The sequence below is a fragment of the Nicotiana tabacum genome, chromosome 19 (genome assembly GCF_000715075.1).
Source record: "Nicotiana tabacum cultivar K326 chromosome 19, ASM71507v2, whole genome shotgun sequence".
In the NCBI taxonomy this organism is placed as follows: domain Eukaryota; kingdom Viridiplantae; phylum Streptophyta; class Magnoliopsida; order Solanales; family Solanaceae; genus Nicotiana; species Nicotiana tabacum.
In genome coordinates this window covers 104204471-104221675 of record NC_134098.1, presented here as the reverse complement: position 1 = coordinate 104221675, position 17205 = coordinate 104204471, and the positions used below count along the sequence as shown (strand labels likewise).

Genomic DNA, 17205 nt, shown 5'->3' with positions numbered 1-17205 from the left:
ACCGATAAACCACACCAAACCGATAATTCGAGTCAAACCGGAAAAAAAAAACTCGATGTGGTTTGGTTTGTTTTGAAAAATAAAACCCGACCATAATTGGTTTGATTTGGTTTTAACTAAAAAAAGTCAAACCGAAACAAACCAACCTGATAGTACATTTATATAATTTTTAAAATATTTTATACATATAAATATTTATTGTAATGTAATTTATAAATATTTCTTAAACTTTCACAATTTTATCTTTTAACGTATTATTTCAAGTTTAGACTTAACATTCTTGAATGGTAAATAAATTTTAAAACACATAAATGTAGTAACTCAAACAAAGTTCAAATCAATACTAATACTAACAAAAGAAATTCAATTCAATACTAGGAATGACGATAGTTTTGGATAATTATTTTGGTTTTACATTAGTTTATAATGAAAATGCATAACTTAATTTATCTTTTTCTTTAGTGTTTAGTTGTATAATTAATATTAGTACTTATTAGCTATACTTATTTTAGCATGACCTATACAGTATTTATAGATTATGTTAATTTTCATTATGGCTTATTAATTAGCGATATTTGTTTTATGCAATTTTATTATTTTATCTTTGTTATTGAATATTTTAGTATAATGCTATGACTTATCTCATATTATTGTATTAATTTCTTGGAAAATACATTATATATTTGTATTTTACTAGGACTTAAGAAATATTTGGAGCACAAGTTACATATTTTATGCTATGAAGTCGTTACCGGAAAAAAAACCCGAAAATTCAAGATTGAAAAACTCGACTTTATTGATTTTGTTTGGTTTATAAATTTAAATATCCGACACTATTAATTTAATTGGATAATTAAAAAATTCAAACCAACCCGAACCATGTACGGTACTCCTACTTGCCATGTTCACTGTTTAAGCTTCCAACCAGTGACCCATGCAATGGTGTTAAATGGGAGTTATCCACGTGACATTCTCCCTCAATTCCCATCTGGTTGACCTCTAATACTATAGGACCATATTTATCTTCAACATGGATTATTACACGTCAATATATATATATACGCGCACACAAGTTGTCGAAGAATGAACAAAATAAAGGAATTTCCCAGCCGTAAACGTAATACAAAGATGTAGGGACATGAATCATGCTACTTCAAGAATATATTAGGATGAGCTCACATTTCTACACTTGGCAAAAAAATATAGTATATCAATTCTCTCCTTATACTATATAAAGACTTCATTCCTTTTAACATTCTCCATCCAAAAGTTTTTAACTCATTATCATCAAGAAAGAGAGATAGAGATAGAGATAGAGATAGAGGGAGAAACAAAAGTAATTAAAATGGATTCAAGAATGGCTCAGAGATCATCCTCTCCTTCATCAAGCAACAGCAATGGCTTCCAAGCAATTATAATGGCTCTACTGTTAACTGTTACAATTGGGTATTTTCTCCTTTTGATCGTAACACCAACCAATATGTATAGACAAATATGGACACCCAAGATCAAAGCTCAGACTGCTACATCCACTTACTTTGGAGCTCAAGGTATCTTGCTTTTCTTCTTCTTTTAATATATACTACTAATAGTGGAAAAATATTTCGATGTCAGTGTAACTTGTAATATTGTGATTACAAGTTACAACATAGTATTATTTAGTTTAGTTTTCAGATTACCGAAATAATTACAGCATAGAAATCGAAATCTTTTTGCAATATTTAGCTCAAAGAGCTTGCTTCTTTAATCCCTTGGATGAAGATAAAAATGAAATCTTCTCAAAAGATTTTATAATTCAATTATTTGAAGAACTTATCAGTTCAAGTGCAATTTTTTACAGGGAGGACACTGCTGTTGAACACATTTCCTTTCATATTTATTGCTGTCTTGGGATGTGTATACCTTCATTTATGGAAGAAATCCAATGATAAAAACATCAACAGGTATGAACCCCCCCCCCCCCCCCGCCCCACAAAAAAAAATTTAAATATGCAAATCTATTTATGTAATAATGTTTTTTTTTCTGATTATAAACAGAGTTGAGGGAAAACAAAAGTTGACAATATGGAGGAGGCCGATAATCATGAAGGGGCTAGGGATTGTTTCAAGGATCGAGCTTTGCTTTTTTGTCATGTTCATCGCACTTTTAGTCTGGACTTTTGCGTCTTACTTGCGTATTATCTTTCCCACTATTACACCAAAGTCTGTAGCCAAAAGTGGAGAGAAAGTGTAAGTTATCATCTAATATTCGAGATCGCGATAACACTTGTTCTACATTTACTTTGATTTTTCATAAACAAAAATCCATTGGTAACCTGACCTATAGACACTCCTAACCATAAGTTTGGCAAAACTTAATGTTTCGAGATCGAATTCCAACCTTTTATTTATATATATATATATGCGCGCGAAGAACAAGTACTCACTATGGTTCATTTTGTGCTGTTTGGTTCAAAGTACGAGTCACACTCCTTAGTTTAAGCTTTGTAGAATTATCCATTTTCTTTTAATAATATACTCTCTCCGTTTTAATCTATGTGAACCCATTTGACTGAGCACAGAGTTTAAGAAAAAAGAGAAGACTTTTGAACTTGTGGTGTAGAATGAGGCACATATATTTTGTGTGGCTATAAATCATTGCATAAATGTAAATTGTTTCCAAATAAGGAAAGTGGTCATTCTTTTTGGCATGGACTAAAAAGAAAATAGGTTCACATAAATTGAAACAAAGGGAGTATATGAAAATGCTCGTATTCAGATACAATATAAAAACTATGATAAGTTACAATAGTTAATAATTCAAAATACGTAAGAAAATATTCAAGAAAATCGTGGTCAAAGAAGAACCTCTTTGGCTCCCCAAATAGTAACAGTGCCACATAAAAATGAACAGAGGCAGTAAGATTCAAGTACTATTTTTTTCTGAAAAAAAACATCTAAATTTTGGATTCGGCATTGACTTAATTTGTTACCATTTAAATGACACTTTTTCTTATTATTTTGAATTGGTAATGACAGATGGGAAGCCAAGTTGGAAGATTCAGCCCTGAGGTTAGGACTTGTTGGAAATATAGCGCTTACGTTTCTGTTTGTACCAGTTACAAGAGGTTCCTCAGTGCTGCAAGTCTTTGGTCTGACTTCTGAAGCAAGTGTTAAATACCATATATGGCTTGGCCATATTGTAATGACCCTTTTCTCTGCTCATGGCATTTGCTACATTATCTATTGGGCTGCCACTCATCAATTGTCTGAGGTAATTTAATTATATAGCTTATAATAATTTAAAAGTAACCTTATTCATTCCGTTAAAAATTACTCCTATTTATATATAGGGAAGATGTACATACACTCAACTAGGTTAGGATGATATAATTATGACGTAAAGGTAGAGGTCATATTTGATGGAGTGAAGTGAACATAGAAAAGATCAAGAAAAACAGAAAGTGATATTGTGCTTTGTTTGTTTGTATTAAATTTGTTTTTAGTTTTTTTTATTTTGTTTTATTGGGGTTATATCAACTTTATATCACATATTTCTCTGCAATACGTCAAGTCTATGTTAGCAAGAAAAGCAGAATAGTACTTTCCATATCTAGATGACACGCTTACAAATAAAAATTAAATAAGATATAAAAAAGGAGCAAATTTCTTGGATCTCCATGTAGTCAACTCTTGGAGTGTTGGTCCAAGCATTTTTTAAGAAGATATTCCGTCAATCAAGTTTTTATACTTTACAAAGGGAATAAAAGAATTGACCTTTTTATTCTTTCTGTTCTTCCTAATATATCAACTGGTAAAGACAACTCAAAGGAGTGCACAAACTAATTACAGTAGAATCACATTAATTAAATAGTTTACTACTAAACCTATTGTAGGATTTATCCTGAGAGGTACTAAAACACAACTAAATCCAAATATTCTTGGTGAATTTCTAGCTAACTAGATTTTTTTCTTGATTGAAATGAAACAGATGCTTAAATGGGGAAAAACCGATATCTCAAATTTGGCTGGAGAGTTGTCACTGCTTTCTGGATTGGTTTTGTGGATAGCAACATTCCCTCGCATTAGGAGAAAGATGTTTGAGCTCTTTTTCTACACTCACCACCTCTACATTCTCTTCGTCGTCTTCTTTGTTTACCATGTTGGCGTCTCTTATGCTGGAATTATGCTTCCCGGTTTCTACCTCTTCATTGTTGATCGATACTTGAGATTCTTACAGTCGCGATCAAATGTTCGTTTGGTCTCAGCTCGAGTTCTACCATGTGAAACTGTTGAGCTAAACTTCTCCAAGAGTAAAGGTAACTGAAGGAACTAACATCATTTACATTGACAGTGATTGAGGTAGAATGTTATAAGATAATTCACATAGCCAAATTGACATTCTTATCCTTTTTTCAATCCACAGGTTTAAGTTTTACACCAACTAGCATCATGTTTGTGAATGTACCTAGCATTTCAAGAATGCAATGGCATCCATTTACCATCACTTCAAGCAGTAGTTTAGAGGCAGAGAAGCTCAGTGTTGTCATTAAGGGTGAAGGAAGTTGGTCCAAGAAGCTTTACCAGATGCTTTCTTCCCCTATTTCTGTAGATCGTCTTAATGTCTCTGTTGAAGGACCTTATGGACCTCCTTCCACACATTTCCTAAGGTATTTATGAAAAGGATAACACAGATAGTTTCATTTTGTCATCTAAAGTATGGTACATAATTAGGTTCATTAGAGTTCAGGAACATGGTAAGTTTCACTGTGCAATTGACTACTATGTCCTCATACATGCCATCAATAGATGCAGGGAGGGCTAGCCACTTAACACTTAACGGTCAATTTGGTAATGAAATTGGTAAATTGTCACATGAGATGATGCAACAAACTTAACATGATTGAAAATATTATATTGTGTAGCAGAGGTTTAGGATCTTATTATTTTATATATACATTTTAAAACTTTTTTGCATTTGCTTGCTACAGGCATGATTTATTGATTATGGTGAGCGGCGGGAGTGGAATCACCCCTTTCATCTCCATAATAAGGGAGCTAATCCACACAAGTGAGTCACAGAAATGCAAGACACCAGAAATCCTACTCATAAGTGTGTTCAAGAATTCAGAGGACCTTACCATGTTAGACCTTCTCCTTCCCATTTCTGGTGCCCCTTCAGAAACTTCCAAGTTAGGCCTACAAATTGAGGCTTATGTAACAAGAGAAAAGCAACCCATATTAGCAGAAGACAAGAAGAACTTGAGGACCATATGGTTCAAACCCAACCCATCTGATCAGCCCATCACTCCTATTCTTGGCCAGAACAATTGGCTTTGGCTCGGTGCTATCATATCATCTTCCTTCATCATTTTCTTGATTTCTTTGGGGGCTTTGAATAGATATTACATCTATCCAATTGATAAAAATACCAATGACATCTACTCTTATCCGATAAAGGCTGTGCTGAATATGCTTCTCATTTGCATTTCCATAGTCATCACAAGTACTGCAGCATTTCTTTGGAACAAGAAACACACTGGAGTGGAAGCCAACCAAATTCAGAACATGGAAGGAGCAACTCCAATGGCTTCACCTAATTCTTGGTTCTATAATGCAGATAGGGAAATGGAGAGTTTGCCCCAACAGTCACTTCTTCAGTCAACTAATCTCCATTTTGGTGAAAGGCCAGACCTCAAAAGTAAGTTTATCAAAAAATATATCAGTCGTCATATATCAAGTTTATATATTAATTTGAAAAATAGAGTAATAACATATTTTAATCCGTTAAATTTAACTAATGGTGTAAAAACAATTCTATGGCTTTTTGTATATAACTTAAATCCCAAGATGATTTAGCTATAGAATCGATCAAATTACCTAACTTTTTACTAATTAATAGAACTACTGGAGACTCTTACCTGCTACAATTTGAAGAACTCTCCTTTAAAAAAGTTGTAAATTTGATGCAGAGATTCTTTTTGAGAGGAAAGAATCAAGTGTTGGAGTACTAGTGTGTGGGCCAAAGAAGATGAGACATGAAGTTGCAAACATTTGTTCCTCTGGTTTAGCTTCCAACCTTCATTTTGAGTCCATTAGCTTCAGTTGGTGACTTTCTTTTATGGCATAATTTCAAGAGACTTAATGTATTATGCATAGTCCATGGAATGACAAATTATTCATCCTTCCTTATCCCTGCCCCACCCCTTACACGAAGGAAAAATAAGATAATGTCTTCTTTTTATTTTATTTATTTTATTTGTGGTTATGCTCCTGGGTGATTGAGTTTTTCAAGTGCTCCTGTAACATGTTTCCTTTGTTGTGAAATGTAAAAAGTACTAATTCTCTGTTTGAATTGTTCTTAATCATACTCTTTATGAGAAATTGCAAAAAGGTAAGATTAAAAAGATTGAGATATTCAATCCGATTATTTGCTTATAAGAAGTAAGAATTTCGCAAAGGGAAAAGGGGGAAAAGGGAAAGAACGTTCTAAATTGACTAGACATCGATCGGCAATATTAGAAAGTAGATTAGATATGGAGCGCGACAGTTGTCCTAACCAAGAGGTCCCAATTTCAATTCGATTACACCACTAAAAGTTCCAATCTAAGTGCTTTCTTAACCACTAGCATCCAATTGAGAACTCCATAGTTCCATATTAACAATATGAAAACTTAAATAAAATCATTCGATGGATTTCGAATGAGGTCAAAATTCAAGTTCTGATAAGAAATTCAAAACTTCGGAAAGATTTTGTGTTAAAATATTTGAGCTTCTAATGGCCGGTATGATGAGATGTCCGCGTAAAGATATTAATCTTGAAGCAAGGAACATAGCGATTGCAAACGCGATTTTAGGATTTGAAGTCTATAGGTGTTAACATGCTAAATCAATTGGAATTTGCGAAATTTGGATAGGGTTTCATGAGGAAAGTTCGAGAGAACATGAGAGAGGATTTGAAGTCTATAAGTGTTAACATGCTAAATCAATTAGAATTTGCGAAATTTGGGTAGGGTTTCATGATGAAAGTTCGAGAGAACATGAGAGAGGAGAGAAAGTATTCTGAGTGAATAGCATTGATCATCCCTTACAGTTTTGGGCCTCCTTCACTTATATACAAAGCATATAACCAGTCTTTACAATATGTACAGAAGTAAAATTGGCTAAACTAAACAAAACAGTCTAACTATTACAAATGCCAACTAATACAAAATAAATACTATGGGCCACTTATGCTTTTATGTTTTGGGCCTGAGGCGAAATATTCAGATAGCCCAACCCCCCCTCCCTCCCCCCCTAGTTGGAGGGGGACAACACCTTCAACTTGGACAAAAAAGAATGGTGAAGAACTCCGATCAAAGGCTTGGTAAAGATGTCCACGAGCTGCCTGGAGGTGGGGACATGGAACAACTTAATCAAACCTTCAGCAAGCTTTTTTCGGATGAAGTGGTAATCCACCTCAATGTGTTTGGTACGCTCGTGGAATAGAGAATTCTTAGCAATGTGTATTGCTTCTTGGTTATCACAAAAAACAGAAATAGGTTGTGGAACATGAACATAAACACCAGTCAACAGTCTTGATAACCATGTGAGTTCAGCCACAAGTTTGCTAAGAGCTCGGTACTCAGCTTCAGTAGAGGAAAGGGAAACAACGGGTTGTTTATTCGACTTCCAACCCACCAAACTATCACCCCAAGAATACACAAAACCCTGTAACTGATTTCCTAGTGTCGGGGCAAGCTGCCCAATCACTGTCAGAGTAAGCTGTGAGAGTATAATCAGGGGAATTAGAGTAAATCAATCCAATATCAACCGTGCCCTTCAAATATCTCAACATATGCAATGCAGCAGACATATGAGGTAAACGAGGTGCTTGCAAGAATTGACTTAAATGTTGCACCCTAAAGCAGATATCATGTCGAGTATGAGTCAAAAACAAAAGTTTACCAATCAAACTATGAATACTTCTCAGAATTTGGCAATAAGTCCCCAAAGTTAGCCCGCAACTCCATACTTAAATCCAAAGGACTAACAACAGAGGACACATCCAAGCATTATATTCCCTAAGCAAATCAGTTATAAATTTCTTTTGGTTTAATAAAATCCCATTGGGAGAAGTGGATACCTCAATCCCTAGAAAATAATGCAAAAGCCCCAGATCTTTGATTTTAAACTCATTATCTAAAAATTGTTTCAAAGCTAAAATTTCAGCAAGATTGTCACCTGTTAAGATTATGTCATCCACATAAACTGCAACAACAACTATGTTACCAGGAGATCCCTTAACAAACAGGGAATAATCATTTAAAGATTGAGTGTATCCTCTTAAACACAAAGTTTGGGACTACTTTACATACCATTGCCTGGATGCCTGTCTCAAACCATAGAGGGATTTCTTTAGCTTGCACACTAGAGAGGCAATAAGAGAAGTAGAAGAAGAAGAAGAAATGGAGAGACCTGGAGGCAATCTCATATACATCTCCTCATCTAAATCACCATGAAGAAAAGCATTATTTACATCGAGTTGAAATAAAGACCAACCCTTCTTAACAACAATAGCCATAAGACATTTAACAGTAGATAACTTCACCACAGGGGAAAAAGTTTTATTGAAATCCTCCCTTTCAACCTGTGTGTCGCCCCTAATAACAAACCGTGCTTTGTATCACTCAACACTACCATCAGCCCTATTTTTAACTTTATAGACTCATTTACACCCTATAGGTTTCTTCCCTGGAGGTAATTCAATAATGTCCCAAGTGTTGTTTACCTGTAAAGCCTCAAACTCCTTCTTCATGGCATCCTGCCAAGCTGGAATAGGAGCTGCCTGAGCATAAGTATGTGGTTCAAACTCTAAGTGCTGAATAGAAGAATAAGAAAAAAATGCAGGAAGTTGACATTGATAATCTTGCAAATAAGAAGGAGGATTATGAGGCCTATCAGACCTCCTTACGGGCAGAGGATCAGAATAAGTAGAAGAAGGATTAGAAGAAGTAGAAGACATATGAGAATGAGAAGCTGAAGAATCAGTAGATGGTAAAGGATCAGGGAAAGTAGGGGGAAAATGATGAAGGGCAGAAGTAGGGAAAGATGGATCAGGTGTAAAAGGATAAGGATTAGGTTCCTCAGAGAGGGAAGTAGTTGAGAGAGGGGACTCAGAAATAGGAGCAACATATGAACTAGAAGGTTCAGCAAAAGGAAATTGATGCTCGTGAAAAATAACATCTCTAGAGATGAAGCATTTGTTTGATTCCGGATTATACAACTTGTAGCCTTTCTTGGCATAGGGATAACCAAGAAAAATACACTATAGCCCTAGGTAGGAGTTTGTCCCTTTGTGGAATGGGCACAGTGGCATAGCAAAGGCAGCCAAAAGTCCTCAAATGAGAATAAGTAGGTTCCTTCCCATACAATATTTCAAAAGGAGATTTATTGTTCAGCAATTTAGAAGGTAGCCTATTTATGAGATAAGTGGTTGTCAAAAGACAATCCCCAAGAATCTTAGTGGTACTTTGGATTGAAAAAGCAATGCTTTAGATGCTTCAAGTAAGGTTCTGTGCTTTCTCTCCACTATATCATTTCGTTGTGGTGTGTGTGGACAGGTGGTTTGATGAATAATGTCATGGTCAGAAAAAAAAAAGATATGGCTGAATGACTAGAGCCCAACTCCAAGGCATTATCACTTCTAATGGTTTTGACAGTCACATTAAATTGAGTTTTAACCATCAAAACAAAATCTTTTAGCCAAGAAAAGGCATTACTTTTAGAACCCATCAAATGAGTCCATGTAGATCTACTGAAATCATAAAAAATTGTTAAGAATTATCTAGAACCAGAGTAGGTTGGTGTGTGATAGGGTCCCCAGGTGGTAACATGAATAAGTTGAAAAGGTTTAGCACTTTGGATACTACTATCAGGAAATGACAACCTTGTTTGTCTAGCCATAGGACACACATTGCAAGGAAAACATTGTTTAGAGGAAATGGCAGAAGAAATAGCAGGAATATTTTTCATCCTTATAAAAAGAGTGTGAGCTAATCTTTGATGCCAAACAATATTTATTTCATACAATGCAGCTTTATTACAAGTAGGAATGGAACTATCTATAAATGAAGTACTAGTAACAAAAGTATAAGGTGAAAGTGAGTTGCAGGAAGTGAAGTTCTCAGTCACAGAGTTCTGGGAAGAGATAATATTGTCGATTGAGACTTGTAGAGTCCATTGCTTACTCTACCAAGCGCTAGAGGCCTCTTCAGAAAATGGGCCTGAATGAAAAAACCAGTACCGGTAAACATGATTATACAATGCAACTGTTGTACTAGTCTGCAAACAGAAATGAGATTGTGATGAAAAGATGGGACATAAAGCACATTGTGGAGAGTGATCGATTTATTTAAGGAATACAATCCTGTACTTGTTACCTTGACCTTATATCCATTTGGAAGGGATACAAGGTAAGGAACAGTCAGGGAAATAATGTTAAAAAGAACATCTTTGTTTGAAGTTATGTGATCAGTTGCACCGGAATCAATTATCCAAATTAGGTTTGTGAAACTAGTGGATTTAGTGGATTGTGTCAGCATACAAGAACTTGAACCATATTCTACAGAATCAGGCAGCAAAATACCAGCAAAGTTAGCAGATGCCATGAGATTGGGTTGAGGAATAGAGTCAGACAAGTGAGACTGTTGAAGAAGATTCATCAACTGTGTGTATTGTTGTTGTGTTAATCCAGGTACTGCAGACCCTTGATGGTCATGATTTATAACCACAACAGTGCTAGAACCAGGAGTAGGACCAGAGGGATAAGAAGTAAAGCTATTTGAGAACTCATTTTCTACAGTTACATGTGCTGCAACTCCCTTCCCTTTGGTGAACTTGAAATTTGGTGGAAAGCCATGAAGCTTGTAACACTTATCAATTAAGTGTCAAGGCTTCTTGTAATATTTGCAAAATAGATTAATCATACCACCTTTGCTCTGGTCAAAACTCACACTTTGATTATACTGCCTCTGAGGAGGAGGATTGATGGCCTTATTATTGATGGCAGACACTTGGAAAGAGGTTGACTCAGAGTTAAACTGGGAATTAGGATTTGCTTGTCTTTATTTTTCATCTTGGAGTAGTATGTTATATGTACTGTCAAGAGATCGCAATGGTTGCATCATCAAAATATTACTCCTGACTCCAACATATATCTTATTAAGACCCATAAGGAACTAATGAACTCTATCCTCTTCTTCATCCCTCAAATGTTCAGCTTTCACAGGACATACACATTCATTTACCTTTTTGCTGCACATTACCCTCAGTTCATCCCACAACTTTTTTAGCTTGTTGAAATAGGAAGCAATGTCAAGAGCTCCCTGCACAGTAGAGGCAAGCTCTTTCTTGATTTCAAAATTATTTGTACCATTTATTATTCCATATTGTTTATTCAATTGCTCCCAAATGCTCTCAGTTGTTTCTGAATATTGAACACTCTCTGCTATTTCTGGCGAGAGCGAGCTCGTTAACTAGGATATGACCATGTTATTACATCTATTCCATTATTTTAGATTAGGTGAATTATCATCAGGTTTAGGACATGAACCATTGATGGTAGGCTAGAAACCCGTATTTTAGCCATAGTATTGCACTCTAATTATTGCATTTTACGTGTGTTTGACCTTAAATGATAGTGAATTATACTTATTACATATTTTATGCCTTGTAGAAAATGATTCTGAGCTATTTAGGTAATTTGGACTGAAATCGAATAAGTTGGAATTTTGAAGTCTGAGTAGAAGCCCAAAAAATTAGGCCGGAATCATTTTCGAGGGTCGAGGACCAAGTCTGGGTATCAAAAAGTGAACGCATGAATTCACTCTGAGTAAAAGCCACTACCGCGCCGCATGGGGCACCGCGAGGCGCGACAGTGCAAATATGGCATGAGAAGAAAAATGCGAGCTCTCTAGAAATCCTCAGCGGCACGCGTCGCTACTGTGCAAATTTGGCAGAGTAATCTTCAAGTTTAGCTAGGAAAGGGTAGTTTCACTCGAGCTTGTTTCTACATGGTATAAATACACCAAAAATATGATTTTTAGGGGACTTTTGACCTACGAAAGATTGGAAAACCAACAAAGGCAAGAAGACTCAAGAACTCATCAAATATACAACCTGCAATCGGTGCGATGCAGGAGTTTGTATCGAAATCAGAAGCTTTGATGTTTTATTTATTCTTAAACTTATTTGAGATGTATTACTCCATTGTTATGGAGTAATTTTCATTAGGGTGATGACAGATATGATGTTTTGATAACTTGATTAAGGATTTAATTCTTGATAATTGTTTAGAACGAATTGATGGAGTTTTAATTCGTATTGTGGAATTAGTTCTTATTTTGCTTAATCGAAAGAGGAGCATTATATTGAATTGCTTTACATCTTATGCTCTAGTTTAAATTCATGATTCACAAAGGTAATCGAAAGAGCCTCTTGAATTGTTAATCGAACTAGAAAATAGGAAAATATTCGTGAGAAGTTACCATTTAGATCTTAATCATCATTTTATTGTTGCAATTGTTTGTCGTGCTTCAATTGGATTAATTACTAAAATTAACGTTTAATCGAAAGAGGGACATTAACTTCAAGTGTAATCTGATTATCTGTTGAATTCGTGAGAATCAACAGTATTATAGAGTGAATTAACTCAAGAATTGGATCCTGAGTCAATTATCTTGCACATATCTAGTCAAATACCCTTATTTCTCTCATTGATATTTCTTCGTTGCTCATCTAGTGTCTTTTATGATCAGCTGTCACTTGCTTAATTTTTAGTAGTAATCATAGAAATAGTCATCAAATCAAGTATTAATTTTCCTGGATAGTAATCAACTGAAGATTCTTCGAACACTGTTTAGATCCAATCCCTGTGGAAGGATAATTAAATTATACTATCTTTGACTAGCGAGCAATCATTTTGTGTTGTGTTTTGTGCTCGTCAAATTTTGGCGTCGTTGCCGGGGATTGAAAATCAATAGTGTTTAAAGTAATTTTTAGTACTAATTCAGAAACCAACTTTACTTTAGTTATTCAAGATTCTCACTTGGGTGCAGGATACATGTTTGATTTATCTGGTGTATGACTCGATCGCCTTCAAAGGAAGTGATACCCTACGAACCAGAGTTGGAGAAACACCTACGACAACTGAAAGAGACGTAACAGAAAAATTCTTGGGTCAAACTTCGACTCAAGATACCATGGCAAACGAAGAGAATGATGGAGTAGACTTAGTTGCAAGAGAGGCAGCATAACTAGAAGTTGCACGGAGAATTGCGGATGAGACCGTCAACGATGAAGGGGGTCGAAGATTCAATCTAAATCGACCTTTGGTTGAAGACCAATTTGAGAATGCAGCACCCAGGCCTGGAAGATCAATGGGTGACTATGCTAGGCCAGTCTATAATCAAGGACTGTCAAGTGTCAGACCTCCACCCATAGCAGCAAACAATTTCGAATTGAAGCAAGGCTTGCTTCAAACTATCCAAAACAACTGAATTTTTAGAGGGAAGGTGAGCGAAGATCCTAATACTCACTTGATGAATTTTGAAGAAATCATGAACACCTTCCAATACAATGGAGAATCAAAGGATGCAGTCTACTTAAGGGCATTCTCCTTTTCATTGAAAGATGATGTGAAGCAATGGCTTCGTAGTTTACCCACAAGTTCGATCAAGACATGGGAAGATATGACCAAGAATTTTCTTGACAAGTACTTCTCAACAGTAGAAACAGGGAAGTTCAGAAGGAAAATTCACAATTTTTGCCAGAAGGAGACAGAAATGGTTTTCGAAGTATGGGAGAGATTTAAGGAGATAGTCAGAAAGTGTCAGCATAATGGAATTGATTTGTGGATGCAAATCCAGGATTTATGGAATGGGATGATACCATCTTCGCGACAAACTCTGAATACTGCATGTGGAGGGCCACTAATGAAGAAAATGCCGGAGGAGGTTGTCTTAATTCTTGATCAATTATCTGAGGATGCGAATCAATGGTCGACTGAAAGTAATGACAGGAGAAAATCAGTTGGGTTCACCAGGTGGACTCTAACACATCCATGCAAGCCCATCTAGACAACATGGCCAAGGAGATAAGAAGTTGACATTGGCCAAGGTACAGAGTGAGCCGCAAGCAGCATGCGACTTTTGTGGATTGGGACATCCTACACATGAGTGTCAAGCATCAGGTGAGGAAGTCAACGCAGTGGGGAATTTTAATAGAGAAAACTACCAAGGTGGGAACAACTATAATGCTATGTGTCATATACATCCAGATTTTTTGTGAAGTTCACCTAATGGGAGTTTGAACTCATGGCAGCAAAATAATCTCAGACCCTAGGGTCAAGGACCACCAGGTTTTCAGAACCAGCAGAGGCAGCAATACCAGCCACCACAGCCAAATCAGTCAAATATGGAAGATCTCATGAAGGCATTCATCAACAAAACAGATGAAAAATTGGATACTCAGGGCATGGCTATCCGGAATTTAGAAATACAAATGGGAAAAATTACAAATTTATTGTCTGAGAGGGTGCCTGGGACTCTTCCATCTGACACTGAAAAGAACCCAAACGAAACAATCAAAGTTGTATCTCTGAGAAGTGGCAAAGCATTGACTGACCCAGTGGTGAAGGCTAGACCTGAGATGGTTAACAGGCAGACTGAGACACCAGCTGAGAAAAAGAGTGAATAACAAAAAGGCCAGAGTAGTGGGGTACAAAAGGAGATTGAAGAAAGTAGACACATGCCAGATCTACCATTCCCTCAAAAGATGAAGCGGGGGAAACTTGACAAATATTTTGGGCGATTCTTGGAGATGCTCAAGAAACATTATGTGAACATTCCCTTGACAGAGGTACTCACTCAGATGCCTGCTTATGTAAAATTCTTGAAGTAAATTCTGTCTAGCAAGAGAAAATTAGAGGAAATAATAGTGGTCAAGCTAAATGCCCACTGTAGTGCCATATTGCAAAACAAAATTTCCCAAAAGTGTGGGGACCCAGGAAGCTTCACCATACCATGCTCGTTGGGGAGTGAAAAATTCGACAAGGCCCTCTGTGATTCTGGGGCGTCTATAAATCTAATGCTCCTATCTGTATTTAGGAAACTGAAATGTGAGCATGGAGTGATCAAATCAATACCAGTATCCCTACAACTGGCTGATTAGACCACCATTCTACCTGAGGGAATCATTGAAGATATTCTAGTGCGGGCGGACAAGTTTGTGTTCCCTGTAGACTTTATTGTGGTGGATATGAAGATAAAAAAGGAGGTGCCTCTAATTCTGGGGAGTCCATTTTTATATACAAGTAGAATTATCCTTGATATCTATAAAGGGCAGCTTATGCTCAGAGTGGGAAATAAAAAAGTGGTATTTCAGATAAGAGGATGATAAAATACCCCAGTGATGAGGCATCCGCCTACTCGTGTTTCAAGCTAGATATCATTGGGGAATTGGCTGAAAAATATAAGTCAGATTAGCTTGTGGGGGATACTCTAGAGAGGTGTATTGCTCAGTCTAGCACAATGGATGATGAAGATCCTGAAGTAAAGAAAGAGGTTGAAGCTCTTGAAACTGAAGATCAAGTGGTTGATGAGGAGGAACTAAAAGAGGATGCTTCTAAGCCTAATGTGGAATTGAAAGTCCTACCCACTCACTTGAAATATGCTTTTCTTGAAACTAACAATTTTCTTGCGATTATTTCTGCTGACTTGACAGGTACACATGAGAAAAAGCTGGTGGAGCTGTTGAAAAAACATAAGAAGGCAATTGATTGGGGCATAGTTAATATTCAAGGAATCAGTCCAGCCATTTGCATGTACAAAATTTTGTTGAAAGAAAATAGCAAGCCAGTGGTACAACCCCAACGCAAGTTAAACAAAATTTTGGAGGAGGTAGTGCACAAGGAGATCATCAAATTGCTAGATGCGGGAGTGATTTTTCCTATCTCTGATAGCCAGTGGATTAGTCTAGTGCAAGTTGTACCTAAGAAGGGAGGCATGACAGTGGTGAAAAATAAAGACAATGAGTTGATCCCCACAAGAACAGTCACTGGGTGGAAAATGTGCATTGATTATAGAATGTTGAATGATGCAACAAGGAAAGACCGCTTCCCACTCCCTTGTATTGATCAAATGCTCGAGAAAGTGGCTGGACATGGATGCTACTACTTTCTGGATGGGTACTCAGGCTACAATCAGATACCAATTTCCCTAGAAGATGTTGAGAAGACCACATTCACTTGCCCGTCAGGTATTTTTGCTTACAGAAGGATGTCGTTTGGGTTGTGTAATGCACCTGCCACTTTTCAGAGGTGCATGGTGTCTATATTCTCCGATTTAAACGGGAAGTGTCTAGAGGTGTTCATGGATGATTTCACCCACTTTGGTGATGACTTTGAGGATTGCTTGATGAATTTGAAGCTCGTGCTTGAACGTTGTAAAGCCACTCACTTAGTTCTTAACTGGGAGAAGTGTCACTTCATGGTGAAGGAGGGAATTGTCCTGGGCCACAAAGTAACAGCCCATGGAATTGAAGTTGATAGAGCTAAGGTTGACGTAATTGCTAGGCTCCCTCCACCAACTTCTGTGAAGAGCATAAAAAGTTTCTTGAGACATGCTGGGTTCTATATGAGGTTCATCAAAAACTTTTCCAGCATTACCAAGCTGTTGACTGCATTGCTAGCGAAAGATGTCAAGTTCGTTTTCAACATAGAGTGCTTAAGAGCATTCGAATTGATAAAAGAAAAGCTTGTGAGTGCTCCTATTATGGTGACACCTGATTGGAGTCAGCCATTTGATATAATGTGTGATGCTAGTGATGTAGTTGTGGGAGCAGTTCTAGGGCAAAGAAAAGAGAAAATGTTTAGGCCCATCTACTATGTAAGCAGGACGCTGAATGATGCTTAACTGAACTATGCCACTACTAAGAAAGAGTTCTTTGCTGTGGTCTTTGCTTTTGATAAGTTTAGATCATACCTTGTGGGGAGTAAAGTGATTGTACACACTGATCACTTAGCCTTGAAATACATGTTGAGTAAGAAGAGGTCCAAGCAGCATTTGATGCAGTGGGTGTTGTTGCTCCAAGAGTTTGACTTGGAGATCAAGGATAGGAAGGGCAAAGGAAATCAAGTCGTGGATCATCTGTCTCGACTCGAGAGACCTCCGGTTAAAACAGTTGATG

General features: G+C 36.7%; 1 protein-coding gene and 1 non-coding gene across 2 annotated transcripts; one reads left to right on the top strand and one right to left on the bottom strand.

Moving 5' to 3' along the window:
- Positions 1-1085: 1085 nt before the first annotated feature.
- On the top strand, positions 1086-6334 carry LOC107807141 (ferric reduction oxidase 2). Its single transcript, XM_016631470.2, has 8 exons — positions 1086-1550; positions 1841-1943; positions 2038-2229; positions 3019-3253; positions 3971-4298; positions 4406-4649; positions 4971-5680; positions 5952-6334. The coding sequence occupies exons 1-8, from the start codon at positions 1346-1348 to the stop codon at positions 6089-6091; spliced, it is 2157 nt and encodes a 718-aa protein (XP_016486956.2). The 5' UTR covers positions 1086-1345; the 3' UTR covers positions 6092-6334.
- A 7423-nt stretch (positions 6335-13757) lies between these two features.
- LOC142173970 (small nucleolar RNA R71) lies at positions 13758-13864 on the bottom strand. The gene has a single exon (XR_012703334.1). It is a non-coding gene; the product is annotated as a small nucleolar RNA R71 (small nucleolar RNA).
- Positions 13865-17205: the final 3341 nt, after the last annotated feature.